This window comes from Triplophysa dalaica, chromosome 18 (genome assembly GCF_015846415.1).
Source record: "Triplophysa dalaica isolate WHDGS20190420 chromosome 18, ASM1584641v1, whole genome shotgun sequence".
Taxonomy (NCBI): Eukaryota; Metazoa; Chordata; class Actinopteri; order Cypriniformes; family Nemacheilidae; genus Triplophysa; species Triplophysa dalaica.
Window position 1 is genome coordinate 6,249,135 of NC_079559.1, and position 23,366 is coordinate 6,272,500.

Sequence of the window (23,366 nt, forward strand, 5' to 3'; positions counted from 1 at the left end):
AGTATCGCTCCAGTAGGGGGTGACATTCGCCTGTCTAAGTATGTGCACTACTTCTGTGGGTGTGGGTGTATTTGAACGACAGAGTGAGGAAAAAGAGAACGTTGAAAAAAGGAAAAACGGAGAGTAAATTGCTCTAGTCATGGACTTGCGCTCAGAACTGCTAAAGTCCATTTGGTATGCTTTTACGGCTCTGGATGTGGAGAAGAGTGGTAAGGTGTCCAAGTCTCAACTCAAGGTGAGATACACGTCTATTATTGGAGTGTTGAACTGTAGGATGCAAAGAAAGAAAACTGAGCAGCACAGAACCCCATTGTTGTAAGTCTTAGAATAGTAAAAAATATTTTACCTTTTTCAGGAGAGAACTCAAAGATGGGGAATCCGACAAGAGTTTTTAAACTTGCGTTGTGTTTTTTGGTGATACATAGCATGCACTTGCTTGAAAAGTTGAGATGTGTTTCCTGTGTGAGCAGATCATCATGCCACATGGTCCACAATGAATTTGTTGAATATGTGGGTAATAGGTTATTCAACAAATGTGCTTTTTTAGATCTTGATTTATCATTGAAAGACAATATCAGTATATTAATAAAGAGATGGTCTTGAGAAAATGGGTTTTGATATATACTTATACATTTAAAATGGCTAAAATTGACCAGATTTTACATAAACGCTTAACACTGTACACCTTAAATATGAATATTCCAAAAAAGTAATTTTGGTGTTTATTTTTGTTTATGCCTATTATAGTATAATACCCTTCAATCAGGATCCCATTGTTTGACATAATATAAAACAACAACCTTTTAAGAAACACTGATGTTTAAGTTAAGGTATTTCTGATCAATGAGGATCAATTCATAAATTGTAGATGAGTTTAAACTGATCTACGTTGAATCTTCAGCTTTGAGGGCTAAAAGGGCAGAGATCAAAGTTAGCGGATGTGTTTGTGAGCTCAGACTGTCAGTACAATCACGTTTAGATCTGTCCATCTCTATAGTCCTGCAATGTCATTTTTTAGACAAACGTTTAGAGAAGTTCAAAAAGTTAGAGAAGTAATGCAATGTTGCTTGAGGCTTTTTTGTTTTGTAAATCATTTTTAAATGCTGTTCTTTTAGTTTTCAAGGAAGTTATGTGAAAAAGAGAGATTGCTGATCACACAATTCACAATTATGAAAGGAAAATCTATTAAAGTTATAGTGGAAGGATTTTTTTATAAATATCCATGGACTTAAAAGGACATTTACCCTACAGGTTTGTAAAAAAACCTAATAATCAAATGTTTTTAAAACTGTTTTAAACCGAGGCACTACTTTTAAAGATCGAGGCTTGACTTCAAAATATTACCACCCTATTATGAACCGATTGTCTTTTATTCAATATATGCTTTATTTTCTGTGAGATTTTGTATTATCAATTCTTTATTTATAGAGTATAAAGTAAAACCAATACTCCCAGATTCTCTGAAGTTTGTCTTTTTTGCCAAATAAGTTTTAAAACCTTATGAGTTGGTTTCCTGGTAAGGGATTATATTAACTCAGGACAAGCATTTATAAACATGGCTTATTAACATTACTGGTGTGCATCCTGAGACACAACAATGCCAGAGATATATTTTAAGAGAAGTTTTCTTCGACTCAAGAACGACTCAAGTCTGGAACTAACTTAAGCCCTGTCTGGGAAACTGCCCCTAAAAGTTTAGTGCATCATTGCCATATACATTGTATTTAAATGGTTTAAAAAATAAATTGAATCAATAATATTTAGGATGTGTCATTGGTCTGCAGGTGTTGTCGCATAATCTTTACACAGTTCTGGGTATCCCACATGACCCAGCAGCTCTTGAAGAGCACTTTAGAGATGATGATGATGGTCCAGTCTCCAGCCAAGGATACATGCCCTACCTCAATAAATACATCCTGGATAAGGTACATGCTTTCGTCTCACTGCTTGCAGCAGGTTTAGGCATGGGATTTGATTTGTGACCACCTCTCTTCTTTCTCCAGGTGGTGGAAGGAACATTTGTTAAAGAGAACGTTGATGAGCTCTGTTGGACGCTTACAGCCAAGAAGAACTATCGGCCTGAGGGAAAGAGTGTTCTGCCTGGGACGGATGCTTTTCGTATGTGGTGTCTCTTCATTTTTTTATCAGAGGACAGATACCCTCTGGTCATCATCCAAGATGAGGTGAGAATCCGATTTTTTTCCAAGCAGTTTGCTGCGTTTCCCAATGCGTGTCGCTACATTAGATGTGATATGTAGGCTGCACAAGCACACTTTTAAAGGAAAAAAGTTCACAAATAGAAAATGAATGAATAGGAAAGTATCAGGAAACCTTCTGGTTGTAGGTGTAAACTTGACTGAAACTTGTGCATTCATCCAAAAAGAAAACCCTGCGTCCAATTTTATAGAATTCAAAGTTAAAAACAGTGATATTCGCTCTGAGAAAAGGTTATTTGTTTGCAGGTGCCACTTATTTTCACATGGAGTAACATTTACATCTTTAACTGTGATTAAAGTACTCCTGAGTACTTGTGCTGTCTTGAAGCTCTGAAAGCAAAATCTTACATAATGCTTTTTAAACAGCTGCCAACCACAGGATCACCGTTAACCATATGTGTTACAAACTTGTATTCATGAAAAGCCCAGAGGGGTTTATCACATTCTAACATCAACCTATGCTCAGAGTCACACGGTAAAAAATGAAATTTTATGTCAAATGGATTGACAGAGATATACCGTAAAATATTTTTTCCTGTAAAAATACCAGAAATAAGGATACAAAATAAATTGTTTTTTATAAACCTTTTTTTCGTACATTAACCGTCTTTTTCTCGTATTTTACAGTTTTTGACAATTTTTCATAAAGAAACTGTAAAAATAAAAGCTTGTTAAAAAAACTTACATTTTCTGGCACAGCTGGGACACCAGAAATAAACTGTAAAAGAACAGTTTTCCTTGTTAAATGACATGTTTTAATTGTACTGTCTTTTACCGTATATCAAAAATACATCTAACAATCTGTAAAATTACATTTTTCAGTGCACATTCAGTCCATATTATGTCCTTTATTCGACACAGTGCTGACAGTCTCATATTCAAATGACTCACGCCAGTAGTGGTTTGCTTTCTCCTAATAGCCACATTGCACTTGTTTTGTTTTCTGACATGTGGGAAAATATAAGACAGACGATTTCACTGAAAAAAGAAAAATGTTCTCATGGATTAAAACATTATATTACTATATATTTTTAAGGTGTATTTAACACATTCATTTTTCACATTTGTTGCCTGTATTTGCATAGATCAAATAAGGAGTCGCCCCTGGTTTCGTTTTTTTTTTTTTGGTTCTTCTGCTGAATATTTCCCACCGCTCTTGTGTTGGTCTTGTCATGCAGTTTGATTCATTTCCTGTCTTGCATTTTGCAACTGTTGGCACCTCGTAGTTGTCAGTTTACAGAAGAAAAATAGGGCAAATTTGTTTAACTACTTTACTATGTGTCATTACCACATAAAATAAAATAATCAAGAACACAAAATGAACACTTTACAAGTGCTGAATGTGAGGAATTGGTGCCCTCAAAAAAGCTTGCTTTATGGAGTATTTGCATAAGAAGATCGCTCTTATCTCAACAGAATCTCTAACATCAACATTTTTGTGTCTCTGCACAGGTCGAATATTTACTCAAGAAGCTATGCATGGCCATGTGCGTTGAGCTTAACTGTGTTGAACTGGAGGACTTTATTTCCCAAGATTCTGTTCAGCAGAATGGCTTCACTGTATGGGCCTTTCTGAAGATGATGAATTCTGGAAAACTCACAAGAGGCCTTGCCAAAGAAACCATCAGCATGGCAATAGAGGAGGTGTACAGGGAAATCGTGGGCGATGTGCTGAAAGAGGTATTGACACTCTTTAATTAATATACATAAGTTACTATACGGCTTAGTGGTTAGCACGTTCGCCTCACACCTCCAGGGTTGGGGGTTCGATTCCCGCTTCTTGTGTGTGTGGAGTTTGCATGTTCTCCCCGTGCCTCTGGGGTTTCCTCCGGGTACTCCGGTTTCCTCCCCTGGTCCAAAGACATGCATGGTAGGTTGATTGGCATCTCTGGAAAAATTGTCCGTAGGGTGTGAGTGCGTGAGTGAATGAGTGAGTGTGTGTGCCCTGCGATGGGTTGGCACTCCATCCAGGGTGTATCCTGCCTTGATAACCGATGACTCCTGAGATAGGCGCAGGCTCCCCGTGACCCGAGGTAGTTCGGATAAGCGGTAGAAAATGGAATGGAATGGAAAGTTACTATACTTATATCATTGTAATGATTGTGTCTTTTATGTGCTTGTGTTGATCTCATCAATGGTCATGTAACCACAGATTTGCTCATTGAGAAGTATTCTGGGAACATCTATTTATACAGCCTAATTATTGTTTTTTATTGTATTATTTGCTTAGGTGAAATTATCATTTTTGTTTCATTACGTGAACTACTAGCAATGTTGTTTCTATTTGCATTTATTTGCAGAAAATTAAAAAACTGTAGAAACAGGGCAAAATATGATTTTTCAGACCTCGTATACTGCAAAGAAAACAAGTTAATATTCCCTTTTAAGCAATACATTTAAAACAGTAATATTTGTACATGTATTAAGAAAACTTTAGTACTTTATTACTAAAACTTATTTTTTATGTGATAACCTTGATTTTCAATACAGTTTTCATGTGTCTTGTCATGCTGTCAGTCTTTCACATTGCTGTTGGATGACTGTTTAGTTTTGTTGAAATTCAACAGACACTGGACTGGACCACAAAACATCTAGATATGCCAATTAAATGAAAATTTGAAAAAGTATGTTCATTTTTTTCACCTCTATATGTTTTTCTTATTCCCAAAATGTCTGTCTTTGTTGACATCAGGGATATCTGTGGAAGAAGGGTCAGTTAAGAAGAAACTGGACCGAACGTTGGTTCACATTGAGACCCAGCACTTTAGTTTATTTTGCCAGCGAGGACCGCAAGGACCGCAAAGGCAGCATCCAGCTAGACGGAAACTGTTGTGTTGAGGTGGGACACGAGTCAATGTGGTTAGTGTGTTATTTGCCATTATTATTTGTTGACATCGGTCAACAAAGCCACCTCATGTGAAGGCACTAAACAGAAAGTGTTTCAATGCCGTAGAGCCTCCGTCTTTACTTTATTTCCTCACTGTCCATTAAAATACAATTCAAAGTGAACATAAACATTTTGATGACTGAGGATGTGTGTAACATTTTTGCAATATCTGCTCTACATCAAAAGGTTCTTCCTGATAGGGATGGGAAGAGATGCATGTTTTGTCTGAAGACCCTCACCAAGACGTATGAACTCAGCGCTTCTGACACCAAACAGAGGCAGGAGTGGACGACAGGTCTGTGTGCAATGTTCATTTTGGCTTTTTGGATTTAAAGTGTTTTGCTTTTGGTAGCGATGGTTATTTCCTCACTTCAAGAGGCACAGTTGTTCACCCAGGGCACACAATTAACATATGACAATCGTCTATTGTTGTTCACTAACCTTTACACCAATGTGGAAGAAAATTAGCTATCGCTTTTTAAAATCGTTTTCTCAAGCTAGTCTAACACCTTTTAAGTGGAAACCATTTCCATTGTTGAATTTTTACTCACCAAAAGGTTTCATGAGACGTTCTCATATCAAACATAACGTACAAGAGTAAACATTTTTGGGGTAAAATTATGTTAATAGTATTTTGTTTGTATTATAAGATGTATGTGTTGTATAACCTTAGAAGTATTCTGGCCTTTATTTGGACAGTTAGAGTATACTTAAAAAAACAGTGTTGCATTAGATACAAAAAAACTAAGCTAACAAGACATTTATGTGTAAGATTAATAAAGGTCCAATTTGTAATTTCTGGAGGATCTATTGACAGAAGTGCAACATAATATACATATGTATATAGAGAGCTTACATATTGTTTTTATTATCTTAGAATATAATTTCTATCTACATACACCGCGTGTCCCCACATGGAATTCGCCATGTTGTTTCTACAGTAGCCCAAAATGGACAAACTGCCCTACAGTGATGACATCTTAGTTCTGTGTCAGCCGCCATAGTGCTTCGCCAGAGAGCAGTGGGTTACAGTTCGCAACCTTACCGCTAGATGCTGCTAAATTTCACAAACTGGACCTTAAAAGCACAAGATCTTTTGTTTTGAATTATTTTAACTTACTACGCCTGTGTTTGTTCTGGTACGGCATCTATGTGACCTTAGGGGGAACTCACTTCATACATCCACAAAAATGTTTAAAAGGTTGGTTGATTCAGAATTCTGGTTCTGGTTGGTCTGGCTAAGTATCTCAATAATTTGGGGCTTTTGTAATATTAAAAAGAAAACACAATTGAAATCTAATGCGAGTATCGTCATGTTGTTTCACTGTATTCATTTCAGCTATCCAGACAGCGATCCGTCTGTATGTAGAGGGTAAAAACTCTCTTCATAAGGATCTGAAGCTGAAGCGGCGCGAGCAGAGAGAACAGAGGGAGAAGAGACGGGAGGCAAAGGAGCAGGAGCTGCAGCGTCTGAGGGCTCTGCAGGAGGAGCGCGAACGGAAAATGGCCGAGCTGGAACTCCTGAAGGAGGCGCAGAGGCAGGCGCAGGCGCTGCTGGAACAGGACGAGCAGCGGAGAAAACAACAGCACGAGCAGCTCCAGAACGCTCTGGAGGTCCAGCTCAAAGAGGCTGAAGAGGTGAGGGGTGAATGGATGAAGAGACGGGCTGATGGAAGAGTAAATGGGGCTGTCTGGATGGAAGGAGGTGGAGATGAGTGATGGGGAGGTGGATGAACGCTTAATAGACGGTTGATCGGATAGGTGAACGGATGAATGAATGGAAAGGTTGATGGATGAATGGAAACAAGATTCCTAACAACCAATCATTGCCCTCTAGTGATATAATTATTATGAGTTGGTTAATATCAATGTTGGTTCAGAAACAACAAAGCATGATGATTTGAAGGGAGTTGTTACATCCAGAAAAATAAGATCTGGAATAGCTGGTTAAATCCTTGCTTGACTGTGCGCAGGCCCGGGCGAGCATGCAAGCCGAGATGGTGCTGAAAGAAGCAGAAGCTGAGAGACAGAGAACACGAATTAAAGAACTAGAGGCCATGCAGCAGCGGCTGGAGGAGGCTTTACAACAGGAAATCAAAGCCAGACAGGACGAAGAGGCCTTCCGCTACGCGCAGGCTCGGTAAGCAGCCGAATGCAACGCTGTTGAGTAACACACACGCTCAGTTTCGCATACGCATGGCTTGACTCGCGAACATATCTGTTGCCGGTATGAAATTCTTTCTTAGTGGTACGGCCGCATCTGGAGGCATCTTTTTTATTTGCCTTGAATGTGCTGGCTTGCATCTTAGAAAACAATATCCAACAACTCTTTCCTGTTTAGGGAGGTTTAAAACCATTGAAAACACTACCTGATAGGCAAGAGGAAGTTACGAGAGGAAGTATTTAAGAGACTCTCTTAATATGTCTGTCAAATGAAAAACATATATGTGTTTGCATAGAATGTTGATTCAAATTTATTAAAAATAACAGACACTTCTGCTTAAGTTTATTTCCTTTCAATTCAGCGTGAACTCACATTGTTGTGCGGGTGTTATCACATGTGATGAAAATATGTTAGTTTGTTTGTTGAGGCTGCACATTTTCAACACCACTCTGTATAGGCAAATCTAGAAACATAGAAAGAACAGTCATTTCAAAAGAGAATACTTGTGCCGTTACAGGCTTCTTGCAGAGGAAGAGGAGAAGATGACGGCCCTTATGGCCCTCCGTGAGGAGCAGGATGAGTACATCCAGCGAGCCCAACGAGAAAAACTAGAGCTCAAACAGGAGATGGAGTGTAAGTCACGAGCTCTGGACGATGCACAAATACAGCTGGAAGAGATCAGAGCCAATCGCCACAGAGTGGACCAGGACGTCGTGGTACGTTTCTGCCTTGATCTGCTCAGGTTTTCATGAAGAATTACAACCAGGGTCTAAACGTAACTTGCCAATACAGTATATACATATTACAGTCTAAGAAACGTCATTATTTTGATTAAGGTATAGAGGGGGTTTTAGTTATACTAGTTAAAGAGGTTGATTTCGAACAAAGTAACAATTCAGTGACAACTTGTAATAGATTAACACATACCTGACATCAGTAAGGGTCAGATTACTATTTTTGCAATTTGACATAAACAATGTATTATACTCGGAGACCAACTTAAATCAGAATAGAAGGACCAGAACATCATCTTAGGCAGTTTTAATGTATGCAGCCGTGGAAAAAATTAAGAGATCATTCCAAATTTTAAATTTCTGGATGTATTGTGACCATTCCAGTCCAGTGTCGGTTGAATTTCAACAAAATCCAACCTGGGGAATGTCATCAAGTCATCCAAAAGGCAAATGTGAAAGACTGACAGAATGACAAGACGCATGCAAACTGTGACACACATCGAGGTCATCACATAAAAACAACTCTTTTTGAACTTTTCCTAAATACATGTACAAATATTACTGTTGTATTGCTTTAAAGTGAATATAAACTGGTTTTCTTTGCAGTATTTGAGGTCTGGATAAAAACCTGTTTCTTCAGTTTTACTTTTCTGCACATATATACAAAATATTTTAAATTTGGGAGAAATATTGTTTGTAGTTCACAGAATTAAACAAAATTGATCATTGTACCTGAAAACACATACCTATAAATAGTACTTTTTAAAATCAGGAAAAGGGTTTCTGAAATGTTCTCTAATTTTTTTCCGCAGCTATATATATTCTTAACATTAGCTGATAAAGCAATTGTGATCACAGTAAAAAGGGTCAATACTTTGATAAAACTTTACTTAACCATTACCGGCTTGTTTCTTGGTTAATCACTAAGTGAATAAATCATAAATCTGTATCTTTTGATCCTTATAGGATGCCCAAAGGAAGCTTCGTCAGGCAAGCACCAACGTGAAACACTGGAACGTTCAAATGAACAGATTAATGCATCCGATCGGGCCAGGAGGTATGTTTTGTATTAAATACTTTACGTGAGAAAAATGAACTAAACTGACTTGTGCCGAGACAATGACTTAATAAATTCTCCAACTTTTTGCATTCAATCGGTCTATGGTTTGAACTAAGATGATGGTTATAGTTAGTATCAGATTTAGTATAAAGATCTGTTTAGCATAGCAGTTTAGCAAGTGTTGAGTAGAAAATTAATAAACACAGACAGTACAGTGATGTGCCCATGTTTTGTTCTCATTGTGGTTTTAGAGAAAAAAAAGGCAGCTAACACCTATACCATAAAACAGCTACTTTAAGAACACTCATACTTGCATTAGTTTTCAAATTTGATTTCTAATCTGATTTCAATATGAAAACTCTTGTTGTCTTACAGAGAAAAAGTCTACTGGAGGAGGATCTTTCTCCGGCTTTCGCATCCCTTCACAGAAGGACCCTGGACTGCGTTTGAAGCAGAAAACCGATGACCAGAATGAAGAAAGCAAAGAGAACGTGGAAAACATATCAGGATGTGAAGGCGACAGGCGTCTCTCACAAACCTCCAACGGAGACATGGAAATACCTTGACAACCTAAGACACACATGAGAGAAATGTAAAAATCTCAATGTAAAAAGGACTTTAAATTGAATAAGGCTGTTTTTTGGAATGTGCCCAAGATGCCTAGTATGTTTAACACAATAATTGTATGTTAATAGGTTGTTGGTAACAGCATAGTTTTGTACACATCTTTTAAAAAGTATTGTACTGTTGTGATGGAAGAATTGTGTGATTTACACCCTAGCCGTTATGTAGATTGTTAGACTGAATAAATATCTAAGTATTTTTATTAAGTTTCCTTGTGAGAAAAATGGACTGTGTGCTTTATCTTTTAACTGCAGACTGTATTGGCCTACATACTGTATATCCACATGTGAATTATGTGCTGCATTGAGATTTGCAGTTAATGCATAGACAGGATTTCTTGTCAGGGAGGAACATGTTAAAGAGCTAAAGCATCTGTGGTTTAGTGAACTTCCTGCTTCTGCAGTCAGATAACAAACCCATGAAGACAACTACGTGGCACATGCATGTGCCTTGCCGTTAAAATTGATCAAACCATTCCTTAGATAAAAACAGTGTATTTGTTACCATCCAAGTGCTATTTATCCACGTTTTTTGAGTGTGTTTGCTTATTCTGAAGCACTGTCACTTAAAAAAAAGACATCATACAATAGATGATTATAAATGAATTAGATAAAAAGTTTCCCGATTTTGATCCTAAGAAATCGGAAAACAGAGACACCTGCTGTTCGTCTGTGATTACTACAACATGCTTTCTACGCTACGCAACCACCAGTACACTAGATGGCAGTAACGGTCCGCACAACAAACAGCAGAACCTCCATATTAACCCGGAAAAAATAACCTCGAACGGTCGCTGTCCCGAAACACCCTCGGTACAGACAAAAAGGATAAATGGCTTCGCGCCTGAGCCGAATCTGGCCCGTCGTGTCCCGGGTTCGCTGGAGCTCCGCTGTCGGGACCCGCTGCGTGTCACAGACGCCGAAGTCAAGCGCGGCTGGTGCGGCTGTAGTGTCTGATCTGCAGACCGTGTCACCCGCGCTTCAGGACAGTCATGGACACACAGAGGTCAACCCGTTTGAGACGGTATGACGAGCACAGACACATGATATTAAATATGTCAAGTTATTACATTGGTTTTATCATTTTAGTCTGGTCTCACAATATATGTTATAATATAGCGCAAACTGAGCTGTTTGTCATGGTTCGTGTTAACACTGCACAATGTGCACATTGCATGTCTGATTTAATATTGTATGTATTTGTCATCTTTATCGTGTTTCATAGCTGACAGGCCGACAGACAGACAGACAGACATATATAATGTCATCTACTTCATGCTAATAATGTTATTTGTAGACACACTGTTTAGGTTTCATGTCCAATATAGATATTTATTTAGGTTTTGGAATAAAGATATCTTCCCAAGAATGTATCTGGGATATAAATACATAAAATGATACTAAATGATAATCATGTTTGTCATTGCAGAATCCAGATTTCCATGGTTTCCATCACCATGATTCTTTTGTGGATGAATGGAACATGAGATTGGCGTTTTTCTTTGGCATTTCTGTGGCTATTGTTATCGGAGGCACTTTCATCCACTATTTACCTGATCACGGGTAAGCACATGAACCTTGTGTACCTTTTCTTTAGTCTTTAAATTTGACAGATTTAATCGTAACAATACATGTCCTTATATATGTATATAGATAATGTGGACAGTAAAATTAGAATTTAAGGTTAAGATTTTAACAATTTGTGGAATCCGATCATTACATTTTTGAGACACTAGACTTTTTAGACTTTTGGAGCGAATTTTATACAAAAGCACATGGGATATGATATCCCTGCTGTTTAGATGTTTAAAGATTAGAGTAAGTTTTCCATTGTAGAATTATAGAAATCTATAAGATCCAGTATTCAGGAATGATGCACCATACTTTATCTTTGTGTTAAATCATGAACATCTAATTGTAAACTTACATTTAGCTTTCTAAGTGTAGGATGCAGTGTAGAGAGACAAAAGTGAATCATAATCATACTTGCATAACTGCTATGTCTGTATTAATCTAACTTAAAGGAAATGTACACACTGATTTAGCAGAAAGTCCAAACGGCCTAATGTCCTTTCGGTGGACATGAATTGAACATAAATTGAATTTAGGCTCCATGCAAAGAGTGAGTAAATTGCAATGAGTACGTATGACAATAATTGACGTGACAAAGAGTAAATAACAAGATTAGGTAGGCTTAAATGATGACAAGATGATGAACTCTTTGAAAAGGTTTAAGAAAATACCAACAGGTAGTTTGATATATTGGGGAAAATATATTCTCTCAGAGTTTGTATTTCAAATTTTCACTGCAGATGTCACATCCATTACATTGTAATCGCATCCATAACATTGTAATCTACTGCGTTTTATTACTCTATTCCTTTCTCATTAGCTTGATATTAGCAGTTTTGCCTATTGAACTGTAAATTTATTCATTTGAATTGGTATGATCTACCCAAGTGTGCATTTGTATTGCCGACTGATTTCATCAGAAGTAGTAATGTGTTGTCATACCTTTTAATAATGATGTACGTTTATCTCTCTTCAGTATGAGGCAGTGGGCTCGTCGGGAAGCTGAGAGGTTGATCAAACAGAGGGAGGCTGAGGGACTTCCACTCATGACTGAAAATTATTATGACCCCAGCAAGATTATTCTCCCTTCGTCTGGAGACGAGTAGACATCATTTTGTCAATAAATATTCTGTTAATGTTTGTTTGCTTGTACAATAGACTCTCCTCAACTGTTATAATAAAAATATATGTTCTAATATAAGTGCATGTGGTAATTTAATAGGCACCCACATTTGCTGAAATAGCATAAACCCTAAAAGTGTAGGTTAATTTACGTTTTGGCAGCAAAGGGGTGTAGCAACAGTATATAAAAAGTGAAAGTTACTCAGCACAAAAAAATTGACAAGTTACTGTACCGTTAAATGTTTTGGAGAACATGCTGCAGGTAAATCCAGTACATTTGTTACATGTTCTACCTCAGCTATACTTTCGTAAAGAAAAAATAGAGGGTTCTTGCAAGATTAAGAAAATGCTAAATCTAATGGTTTTACACACTGCTATAAAAGGAAAAATAAAGTTGTGACCACACCAGCGTCACTATATGAGATATTTATGAATGTCACACATTTTTATAGATCTAGGGTTGGGTGAGATGGTAATTTCTTTATTCGTTCTTCATCAAACAGCAACAATACTACTTAATAATCAGGGAAATTCACAACTTTAATGTCATGACGTAATAAGTAACCCAGTTCTTTATTACCAGTCCCTGGTACCATTGTGTTATTTTCAGTTGATAACATCACAAAGGGTGCTGTCCGATCCCAAGGCAGCTTTTGCTACATTTGGTCATTTTATGGTAAGGGTAAGGATGGCAAAACTCAAATACCCAACACCTGCCCATAGTTTAGCGTACTGAGATATATTGTATTTAGCGCCCTGACTGTGGGCAGGATAAAGGATAGGCAGGGGCTACAGTTCACCCCATGGTTCACTAAGGCCCTTTTGGTGGGTAGGGAAACAGTGCAGACCCTAAAAAAAGAATATGAGGGCCTCACCCTCTGAAGTTTGGGAAACTGTTGTAATTTAGTTTGATGCACTGAAATATAATAAACATCTCATATTAAATGTGTTGATAATAAACATAATCAAAGATATTTGATTAAGTGTCTTCCACATTTATTTGTAAACTAGGAATGATACACTATTATTACAGTATCAATATAGCAAAATAACACAAGTGCAGGCCAATAAAAAAACAATACGTTTAATTGATTTAATTACTTACATTTAATTTTTTAGTCGTATAGTTTTTTTTACAGAAGTCCACAAACCAGTCGTTCAAAAATATGCTGGCGTTCTCTTTTTTGACGTCACTGAATCGTCTCTGATTCTGATTAGTGGAGATCACAGCGTGGTGGAGATGATCAGGAATGGGCGTGTCTTAGCGGCGTGGCACCGTCTGTGGGCGGGGCCTTGGGGTCGTACAGGAAAAGATAAAGAAAGCGAGGACATCTGAAACGAAAAACGGTAAATACTCGCACAAATACACCTCCGGTACCACCAACCGATGCGTTGATACATTTACCATAACGTCTATCGCCCATATTGCCGACCATTCTCTTTAAAAATACTCCCGATATTTTAAATCAAATGATGCTTTTAATAATCCGCTAGCTAAGTGCTAACAGGCTAAGTGTGATGATGACGGAAACGGACACAAGGATACCGAACATGAGTTTAGATTGGCCTTAAACTGCACGGATCAAGGCTGTAAGAAGTCCAGAAAGTTTAATGTGGGTTAGACGCTGTCGTATTAAGTTCAATCTTAGCCAAATTATGCCCGTTTTGTCGTTTATTTGGACCTAAATTAGACGCCCCCCTAAGCCTAGGGAGTTACCGGGGAAGGCTGGTCTTGTTTGGCGCAGACATGATGCTCTTCACACCCGTTAGTTTATTCTTCAACGTTTTGTCTCGTGAAGAGCTTTTGCATCTCTAAATGGTCCATTAAACTGAGCTTCCTGGCCTTCGTGCTTGGTGACAAAGTGGGTTACTCAATGTTAAACTATAAAGGTCAAAGCGAAGGTAACCAACAGACTGCCAGTAAGCTTTATAGGGTGTAACGTTATAGTCAGTCAACTCATTTAGGACCCAGTAATGCTTCGTGTATGTTTTGCTTGCATTGATGAGTGAATATAGGGTGCGGTGTGTTATGACAGCAGCTGGGAGGTGTATGTGTATGTGAGGAGGGGTTTATACTGCAGTGCTATAATGACACAATCGTGGAAATGGCTGAAATATACATATTTCGTAAACTTCTTTGAAAATGAGATTTCGTAGAATTGTTTACACTGCAAAGGCGTATGTCTTTCACCAGTTTTACAAACCATCGTTGTTCAAAGACTTCCTCTTATATTTTGAGTACAAAAGTGATTTTTCCAGGCTCTTGTTAATCTAGAAACAGCTAAATGTTTTTAATAATTAGAGATGCACCAATGGTTATAGGCATGGGTTGGTATCATATTTTGACGGTATGATAACCTCATGCAAAATATGGTTTTACGGTATGACGGTTCTATAATTGTAGCTTTAATATGTGTACTTTTAAATGTGTGGGTACAGACCATTGAACACCATATGTTTAATTTTGAAGCAACACAAAATATTTGGAACAGTAGTTAACATGTACAGTATGTCAGGTTAAATCAGTGGTTCCCAAACCTTCTTAAAGCATGGCATCCCTTTCTAAATAGATAGTTAATCGTATTTTTATTGAGATCTTTTAACATTAAAAAACAGACAACAACAAACAAAAAATACCTTCCATATGAAAAAACTCATTGCTGAATGTGACATGTATAAAAAAAAAAGTATGACGTTTTACGTCCAACCACACTTACAAGCAGCAACTACAGAAAAGTACAACTTTGAATAAAAATAAATAATACATTGATAGCCTTTATGGCTCACATAAAATTAAAAACTGGTTCCCACTTTTTGTCAAATCAAGTTCCCTGAAATAGTGTATCTAATTCTGTCAAAATGCAATGTGGAGGTGAGTCCATTTAGCCAGTCAGAGAAGTGGTGCCTGGAGTTTTTCTTACACCAAAGCAGAATAACTTTCTTGGCTAGAATTATAACATATTGTTCAGATAACCGAACCTCTGGACCCGGGGACTCTAGTGAGTCTGACCAACCAAAAATTGCTATCAATGGGTCAGGAAATAAAACACAGTCATAGACGTTGGCAAAAAACTGGAATATTTCAAACCAAAAACTGAATTTGTGCGCAGAACCAAAAAAGATGCACCAAGGTACCCTCAGCTGCTTCACATTTATCACATAAATGGGAGACAGAAGAATAGAATTTGCTAAGCTTTGTTTTAAAATAACCCTTTTCTAATCATTTTTTACAAGCATTTCTAGTAATTTAACGTACATACATATATAAATATAAATCAATTAAATGCAGATGAGCAAACAAAGAATAGCAGAGATCTTGATGATCCTACACTTTCCGTCTTTGATGAGATATAAAAAAGAACTCATACCTTGGGAATGGTATGACAGAAAATTGTAGAGGTTTTAAAACGTTTTCAAACCGTGGTATACTTTAAAACTGGTATTCGGCCCATGCCTAGATGTTTCGGCCACTGCTTATTTATCGGTCATTGTTGGATCAATTTAAAACCATTGGCTATGGCATGATAAAGCTTGATTCAACAATCCAGTTTATTTAGGGTCCATGTTGAAGGATCTGTCGACAGACATGCAATATTATGATATACATAACTATCTCTTTAGAGGTGTATAAAGGAAGGCCTTACACAATGAAGCATTGTGTTATGATGTCAGTATGACTGTTACAAATTTTTTCTAAAGCAGTGTTCCGCACATAAAAGTGTTCCTCAAGATTAAACTGAATACAATATTCCTCTCTCTATCAAATTACGGTTCAATCATCAAAAAAAATGGTTCCTGATTGCAGTGTTTGAACAACTACCACACGCTTCTTATATAATCATTTGCTCATTTCTTCCTTTTGTGTGACAGATGGCTGCAATTCGTAAGAAGCTTGTAATTGTTGGGGATGGAGCATGTGGAAAGACATGTTTACTCATCGTTTTCAGTAAAGATCAGTTTCCAGAAGTCTACGTACCTACTGTGTTCGAAAATTATGTTGCTGATATTGAGGTGGATAGCAAACAGGTGAGGATGCCTTTATTACCCCACATCAGCGCTGGTTGAGACAGACCATGTGTCTTGATTTATTACTTCTTATTTATTTCTCTATTACTTCTCTTTTAAATAACCTTTCAACAAATATTAGTCCTGTATCAGTATGCGCATATATTTGGTGGCAGGTGGAACTGGCACTATGGGACACAGCTGGACAAGAAGACTATGACAGGCTGAGACCCCTCTCCTACCCAGACACTGATGTCATCCTCATGTGTTTCTCCATAGACAGCCCCGACAGTTTGGGTAAGATAATCTGTTTTGAAATAAACATTTTTAGAGAGAGACTTACTGAAGTTATAAGTTCACAGTGTAACAATACAGAGATATAACACATTCATTCTCTTGTTTTTTCCATATGTATGTTAAAGAAATCACAAATGTGTCTATACTCATTCTTGTGTTTATGTGCTTCCAATGTTCCTATTTTTATAACCAGTAGATGTTGGTTTATGTTAAAATGATGGTTTTAAAATAGTTTTTAGGGGATAGATTTGGATAAACCCCTCAGTGCAAAATGAGTCATAACTATTTCTGGCTTGTTTTCCTGGAAGAGAGAGGCCGCAATTTTGTAACTGCATATCTCCTAAAAGTAGATGTCAACATTTAGGAGTACACTAGCATATAGATGATCTCTAAGCTAGCAGACATTGACTTAGAGCCACAAAATATTTTTTAGGTATTAAATGTATTTGTTAACCCTATAGATATTGTATGTATCAGCCAAGTGTATGGATTCTTAGAACTAAGAACTGACTGTAATACCTATTGTATTCATACAGAGAATATCCCAGAAAAATGGACACCAGAGGTGAAACATTTCTGTCCAAATGTTCCAATAATTCTGGTTGGTAATAAAAAAGATTTACGGAATGATGATCATACTCGACGGGAACTACTTAAGATGAAACAGGTTTGTTAGTTGCCTTGATTTAAAATATATATATATATATATAGCATATAGTAGTATATACACATGTTTATATATTATTATTAAATATTGAATATCATACAAAACGTTATGAGAGCTTGTTATTTAGGTGTACTAATGTCCTGATTTCAACCTTAAACAGGAACCAGTTAAAGCAGAGGAAGGTCGAGACATGGCCAATCGCATCAATGCATTCGGCTATCTTGAGTGTTCAGCTAAAACTAAGGATGGCGTGAGGGAAGTTTTTGAAATGGCCACAAGAGCGGCGCTCCAAGCCAAGAAACGTGGCAAGAAGAATGCCTGTGCTTTGCTATAAAGAACGCAAGAAAAGAAAATGAAAAGAGGGAGGGAAAGGGGTAACCAAACTAGGCCAATGGAAAATGACAGAGCTATAAAGGGTGCAAACAGAGGGATGAAATGCCCCTAGTGTTAATTATGTGCGTGGGGGTCAGGGAGGGTCATTTTTTAAGCCAGGCCAAAGGAAACTACATTTGAGTAGTGACCGGTCCTGGTAAAAAGGGACTTCAACATTATTAAGGCCAATATGTTTGACATCAGTCCTTTTTCAAATCTAGGTTTTTTAGCTTTCAGACTGATCACAAGCTATTTGTAGGGTGAGATTGACGTGGTTTGGGGGTAAGATTATTACTGATGTATTGTTGGGCCCACACCACATCTTCAGGATAGAAGATCAGCATTGTTAACAGGAACTGAAACATAGGACTTGGTCTAAAAAGATTCCTTTTTTGGCACAAAGTGCATTATTCAGGGTGTACAAGGCATTAGTTAGTAACCTACGTCGTGTATACTACATGTCAAGCAGGGAGTTGTTTTTGGATCAGAACATTGGCCACATAACGAAAAACTCCCACGATGCCCTTTATAAACCTCCCAGGGAACCAGCGTCGTCTTATATAAATCATTCATGCCAGTCTTTCATACTACAATTTTCTTTTTCCCACATTAACATGCTAATTCTGTCTGTTAATACGACTGGTTCTTCTATGACCTCCTGTCCCACGGCAAAATTGACGGTTTTAGTCACTGGTTTAAAATAGCTGAATGTAGTGGTAGTCTTACAAATCCTTTTTCCACTAGGAGTAAAAATATAACGCTCACTTTTGTTGCTGTTTGCCTATAAAAGTAAAATGCATTTAGCGATGACGATATTAATTCACCCTTTTGTGAGTATTTTATGTGCTTGCTCATGTATTGTAATTAAAAACAAAGTTTTGGGTTAATGAGCACTGGTGGAGCTCAAAGCTCAACTACAGATATGACTGCACCTCTGTATGTTGACTGTCAGACACTGTTCGGTGTTTGGAAATATATACTTTTTCTAATAAGTGATATCTGCAGAAACATCAAATTTATCCCTCTTTCCTGCACGGCAGGCTTTTTATTTGATGTGCAGCAGTAAGTGTAATTGCTCATTTCCTACTGTAAAAATGAAAAACTCCATCCACTTTCACAGTTTTTCTACTTTAATATTCCCTTTATTTCCTCTACTGTACTGTATGTTATTTTTTTGTGAAATTCTACTGGCTTATACTATATCATTTTTGCATATTTTTAAAGTTCTAGTATCTTAGAATTTAAACATTTTAAAAGAAATAAAGAAGGAAAAGTAGTGCAAAATGCGATTTTGAGAGAGCCATTTAATGCCATTTTAATGAATGCAAGTAATTTCATAGAAGAGATTCTGCATTTCATTGTAAGAAAAAACAAGAGTCTTCGATGCATCAATTATCTTTTGTATACCAGTGCATCCTACAGATTTCCACAGACTCATTTGAAATGTATTGAAAAAATAAATTCTTATAGAGTAAATTTGCATGGGTTTTCATTATAGTCTGTCCTTAAGTTGATTAGATACCTTACTGTCTCATTACCAGCCATTGAAGATGTGGCCTCCGGTAAAAACAAGTAGACATGCTGAGACAATTAAGAGTTACAAGAGGAGGTAGGTCACAAAAACACCAAAGTGCTGAAGGTTGTCCAGGATGTCAAACTTTCAATCAGTCTTTATAATGATCTGTGCAATCCAGCAACAAATTCATGATAATATGGCTCTGAAATATGAAGAAAAATAACAGCGTCATGTGTAGCTTATAACTATAAGTAAAAGTGAGTAAATAAGACAACATGGTATCAAATTGCTACAAGGGAGGTAGCAAAATAGATATTGGTATTATGATATTTTACCTAACAATATTGTATTGATCGTCGTATTACAAAAAAAACAATAATTAGAACAAAACTGTATGAAGATAAAATGTATTGTAGATCAACACAAAACACTCTTATTTTAGTTTTATTATTTATAGAATCTCAAATGTCATATGGACAGATTTTGCCAATTTGGTATTTATGAGGCAAAATGAAAAAATAATTCTAATTGTTAAGTATCAGAAGTTGTATTGTGTGCTACAAACCTGAGTCTGGCTCTATGATGGCATGTCTGATGAGGAAATCCAATACGACCATGGCACAGTTTGGCTTAAATTCCTCACTGACCAGGAGATCTTTTACCTAAGAATGAATACAATATGGGTCACAGGCTGGTTTACACAACAGGCATCAAACCTAAATCCAATGAGATGGTACAACCTTCTCAATGGGGTAGTAGTAGAACGCTTGTACTTCTCCATCTCCAATCTGAGGCTGAAAATTAAGAGGCAGCTCCAAGTCAAACACAAACTGACACTCAGGAAAAACTCCTTCGTCATCTTCGTAGGTGTAGCTACAGAGAGAGAAACACAGACGGGCTTGAATTGAAGAAGCAATATCACAGAGCTCCTTTCCACTAAGCTAAACAGAGTCCGATGTTTCCAGGAAGAAATAATGCTCTTATTGTCCTAAACTGATAATTCTGGCATGTTGTGAGCCCATTTCAAGCTTGAAGTCTGTTCATCTTTTGTGTACTCTGAACGTGTCTTTGGAAACTTGCCAGTTGATGGCTATTTCTGGCATTTCTTCTGGATTAATCAGCATCGCTTGCAGAAGACTTGAGAGGGATGTTTAGATCTTAAAGTCTGAAGGAAGATTTTAGGGATAAAATATAACATGCTGTTTCATCTTATTCATTTAGTACATAACTATTACTTTTGTGCTTGGAGATGTGTATCTACATTAACAAAATAGTTGGACAGAAATAACATGTAACGGTTCGGCGGCTAGTTATTTACTTTGACAGTGAGATTAGATGATTTCTCAAGTAGTCACATTTCAACAACGTAACACAAAATATACATATCTATTAGTGTCCTTTTAATGAAAATAAAATGATTTACCTCACCGTTCCCACAGGACGTGCTTGGTGTGCCAGGCCTGGGGGGATGCACGCCTCTTCTTCACACTCTTTTACCATGGTATGCCTGACACTGCAGCCTGCTGCCAGTCCACCAGCTGCCTGCAATAAGGGACATTAAAGTAAACACTATAAAGACATGTAACAAAATTAAAACTGAAGTTTAGGTCTATTATCTATATAAAAGTCTACAAGTGCTATATGTGATATATAGTGTTCTCATTACTTTTTAGCAGATACATGCACTTAAAATGTAGATTTCTGTCCCAGGTAACATCTAAATATTAAAGGGGTCATATCACACGGCTAAAACAAATATTATCATTTGTTTAAGATGTAATGCAATGTGTATACACTATTTAAGGTTAAAAACGTGGTATTTTCCACATACCATACTTGTTTGTATCTCCTCTTTGCCTTGCATCTCTGAAACGCGCAGATTTTTTAAGTGTGGTATGATTGACCAGTTAACCTGTGAGTAGTGATTGGTCGAAAACGGCAAGCGTGTGACAGAAATGTAATGCTTCTTGCCATATTTAGAACATCAGGTTCCAAAGCAATTGTACTGACACCCCACCTTACTTGCGTATACAAATCATACCACGAACTGACGTAGATATGTGGGGGTGTGGTTACACGAGGCGTTTCAGGCAGGTTCGGGTGAGCATTCGCTTTTAGATCGAATAAATCTTTTTTTTCGACACTTTCATTTTAGCAATTTTACGTGTCTAATACATGCATGGGCAACTTATAACACACCAAGACAAAGAAATACACATATTTGCGCCATATGACCCATTTAATTAAAAGAAACAAATTTTTAACACTTGATATAACTGACTAATTACACTGTCTAAAGATAATTTGAATTAAAATCTGTATCAACCTTCACCACATACTGTAGACAACATAAGTGAAACACCTTTTTTTACTTTAAGGGCCTGTTTACCAGACATTGGATTAGTCAGGACTAGGCCTATATTAAATTAGGGTGTTTAAATTGTTTTAAAAACATACTTTACAAAAAATCATTACTGATGTGCATCTTGAGACAAAACAATCACACTGATATATTTTAAGATGTCAGTGTAAGTTTTCTATCAAGACGCATCTCACATATAAATGAGTCTGGGACTAGGTTTAAACCCTGTCCGGGAAACCGCCCTTCAATGTTTCGATTCATTCAACTGAAATTAAGCATGGCTTAATAGTCACACCACAGGAGACATGAGAACACAGAAAAAACACAGAGACACACAAACACACACACAAGCACACGCACGCACACACGTACGCACGCACGCACGCACGCACACACACACACACACACACATATATAATACATTTCAGCAAAAAATAAATAATTTCTAGTTGCTGGAAATATACAGTTTGTAATGCATGCAGCAACTGTAAATAAATGACTTGGAGAGTCATTTCTCACATTACATTTTCCGGGCTTCACAGTACAATACTGTATTTAATTACAGTAATGAAATACTTAGTAATCCATTACACCCAACATAGTCTCAAATAAGTGACAGAAAAGCAATATGAGTCAATACATGACTGTAAATGAATGCAGTGATTTCAGTGAAAAGCATTCTGACAAAAATGTGCCTTGAATGCACTGTAAAAAACTTGCTAAAGGCATCTGCCAAATGTCAAATGAATGAAAACGATTGAACAGATAATGTGCTATTCTGCATGTTTTGATGACTGAAGTGAAACCGTGTAATTCATGTGCTAATAATGTGCTCGTAATTACCATGTTGTCCAGTCTTCCGGGATAGGTCTGTTTGGTCAGAGATCGGCGTGCCAGCCACATATTAAGGTTGCCACTCGAATCCCTGGTGTAGCCGTTGATATGGACTCCGTACCGCTTGACTCCAAACAAACCTGCGTTTGGGCATCATTCATAAACAGCTAGAACTGTCCTGTAAGATCTTACGCTCTGTTTTCCAAACTATGATGGAGGGAATCATGCATAGACTCACTTGTTGCTGCTCTCTCCATATACATGAATGGAGGGTCGCAATACCTAGGCATCACTGCGTATTGCTGAAAAAAAAGGATAAATATACTGACATCTTGAAATATGTCCTTGACAGTAATGGGCAGAGAAGATAATGATGGTGAATAGAAAGCATGACCCAGATAACAATTTTTGGTTCCCAGAACATTCCCCTAACGTTATTTTCTAAGGTTTGTTTTTGGTTCTTCAGGAAAGTTTTCTTTACGTTAATAGAACGTAAGTAACGTTAGGGTAACGTTAACCTAAGGTTATAGAAACATATTTACATTTATGCATTTGGCAGACGCTTTTATCCAAAGCGACTTAACATTGCATTATCCTATACATTTAGGTATATGCAATCCCCTGGGATCGAACCAACAACCTTGCGTTGTTAACGCAATGCTCTTACCACTGGGCTACAGGAAAGCTCAGAAATAACGTTTTATTTCCGTAAAGGTAACCAAAAACAAACCTTAAAAAACTTTCTGGGAACCAGAAACTAACGTTAGGGGAACGTTCTGTGTTTGTTGGGGACCCACCTCGTTTCTCCAGCCTATGAGACATCTGAAGGTTGCCTCCCTCCTCAACTCCTGCAGAACATCATCCACAGCAACCGATCTGCTCTCAAATGTGTCCAGACTGGAGCACAGGGTTATGGCACTTCCATACGGTCTAAA

The 23,366-nt window shown here is 37.3% G+C and overlaps 4 protein-coding genes across 4 annotated transcripts in view; 3 read left to right on the forward strand and 1 right to left on the reverse strand.

The window, feature by feature from the left end:
* Window positions 1–77: 77 nt before the first annotated feature.
* On the forward strand, window positions 78–9,891 carry def6a (DEF6 guanine nucleotide exchange factor a). Its single transcript, XM_056730054.1, has 11 exons — window positions 78–235; window positions 1,785–1,925; window positions 2,004–2,183; window positions 3,669–3,896; window positions 4,909–5,055; window positions 5,290–5,398; window positions 6,443–6,741; window positions 7,077–7,243; window positions 7,785–7,983; window positions 8,968–9,058; window positions 9,437–9,891. Exons 1-11 carry the CDS (start codon window positions 140–142, stop codon window positions 9,625–9,627), a joined length of 1,848 nt encoding a protein of 615 aa, XP_056586032.1. The 5' UTR covers window positions 78–139; the 3' UTR covers window positions 9,628–9,891.
* A 546-nt stretch (window positions 9,892–10,437) lies between these two features.
* ndufb11 (NADH:ubiquinone oxidoreductase subunit B11) lies at window positions 10,438–12,804 on the forward strand. Its single transcript, XM_056729566.1, has 3 exons — window positions 10,438–10,708; window positions 11,114–11,247; window positions 12,233–12,804. The coding sequence occupies exons 1-3, from the start codon at window positions 10,517–10,519 to the stop codon at window positions 12,360–12,362; spliced, it is 456 nt and encodes a 151-aa protein (XP_056585544.1). The 5' UTR covers window positions 10,438–10,516; the 3' UTR covers window positions 12,363–12,804.
* An 819-nt stretch (window positions 12,805–13,623) lies between these two features.
* On the forward strand, window positions 13,624–19,195 carry rhoaa (ras homolog gene family, member Aa). Its single transcript, XM_056772673.1, has 5 exons — window positions 13,624–13,725; window positions 16,249–16,404; window positions 16,560–16,680; window positions 17,217–17,347; window positions 17,508–19,195. The coding sequence occupies exons 2-5, from the start codon at window positions 16,249–16,251 to the stop codon at window positions 17,679–17,681; spliced, it is 582 nt and encodes a 193-aa protein (XP_056628651.1). The 5' UTR covers window positions 13,624–13,725; the 3' UTR covers window positions 17,682–19,195.
* Window positions 17,628–23,366, reverse strand: part of tpk2 (thiamin pyrophosphokinase 2) — a 6,140-nt gene continuing 401 nt past the window's right edge. Inside the window, exons 2-8 of the mRNA XM_056772672.1 lie at window positions 23,229–23,366; window positions 22,670–22,733; window positions 22,441–22,571; window positions 20,659–20,777; window positions 19,976–20,108; window positions 19,801–19,897; window positions 17,628–19,437 (exon numbers count right to left, since the gene is read on the reverse strand). The exon at window positions 23,229–23,366 is cut by the window's right edge and continues 101 nt beyond it. Of these exons, the coding sequence (XP_056628650.1) occupies window positions 19,391–19,437; window positions 19,801–19,897; window positions 19,976–20,108; window positions 20,659–20,777; window positions 22,441–22,571; window positions 22,670–22,733; window positions 23,229–23,366 (729 nt within the window). The 3' untranslated portion in view covers window positions 17,628–19,390. The remainder of the gene's footprint in view (window positions 19,438–19,800; window positions 19,898–19,975; window positions 20,109–20,658; window positions 20,778–22,440; window positions 22,572–22,669; window positions 22,734–23,228) is intronic.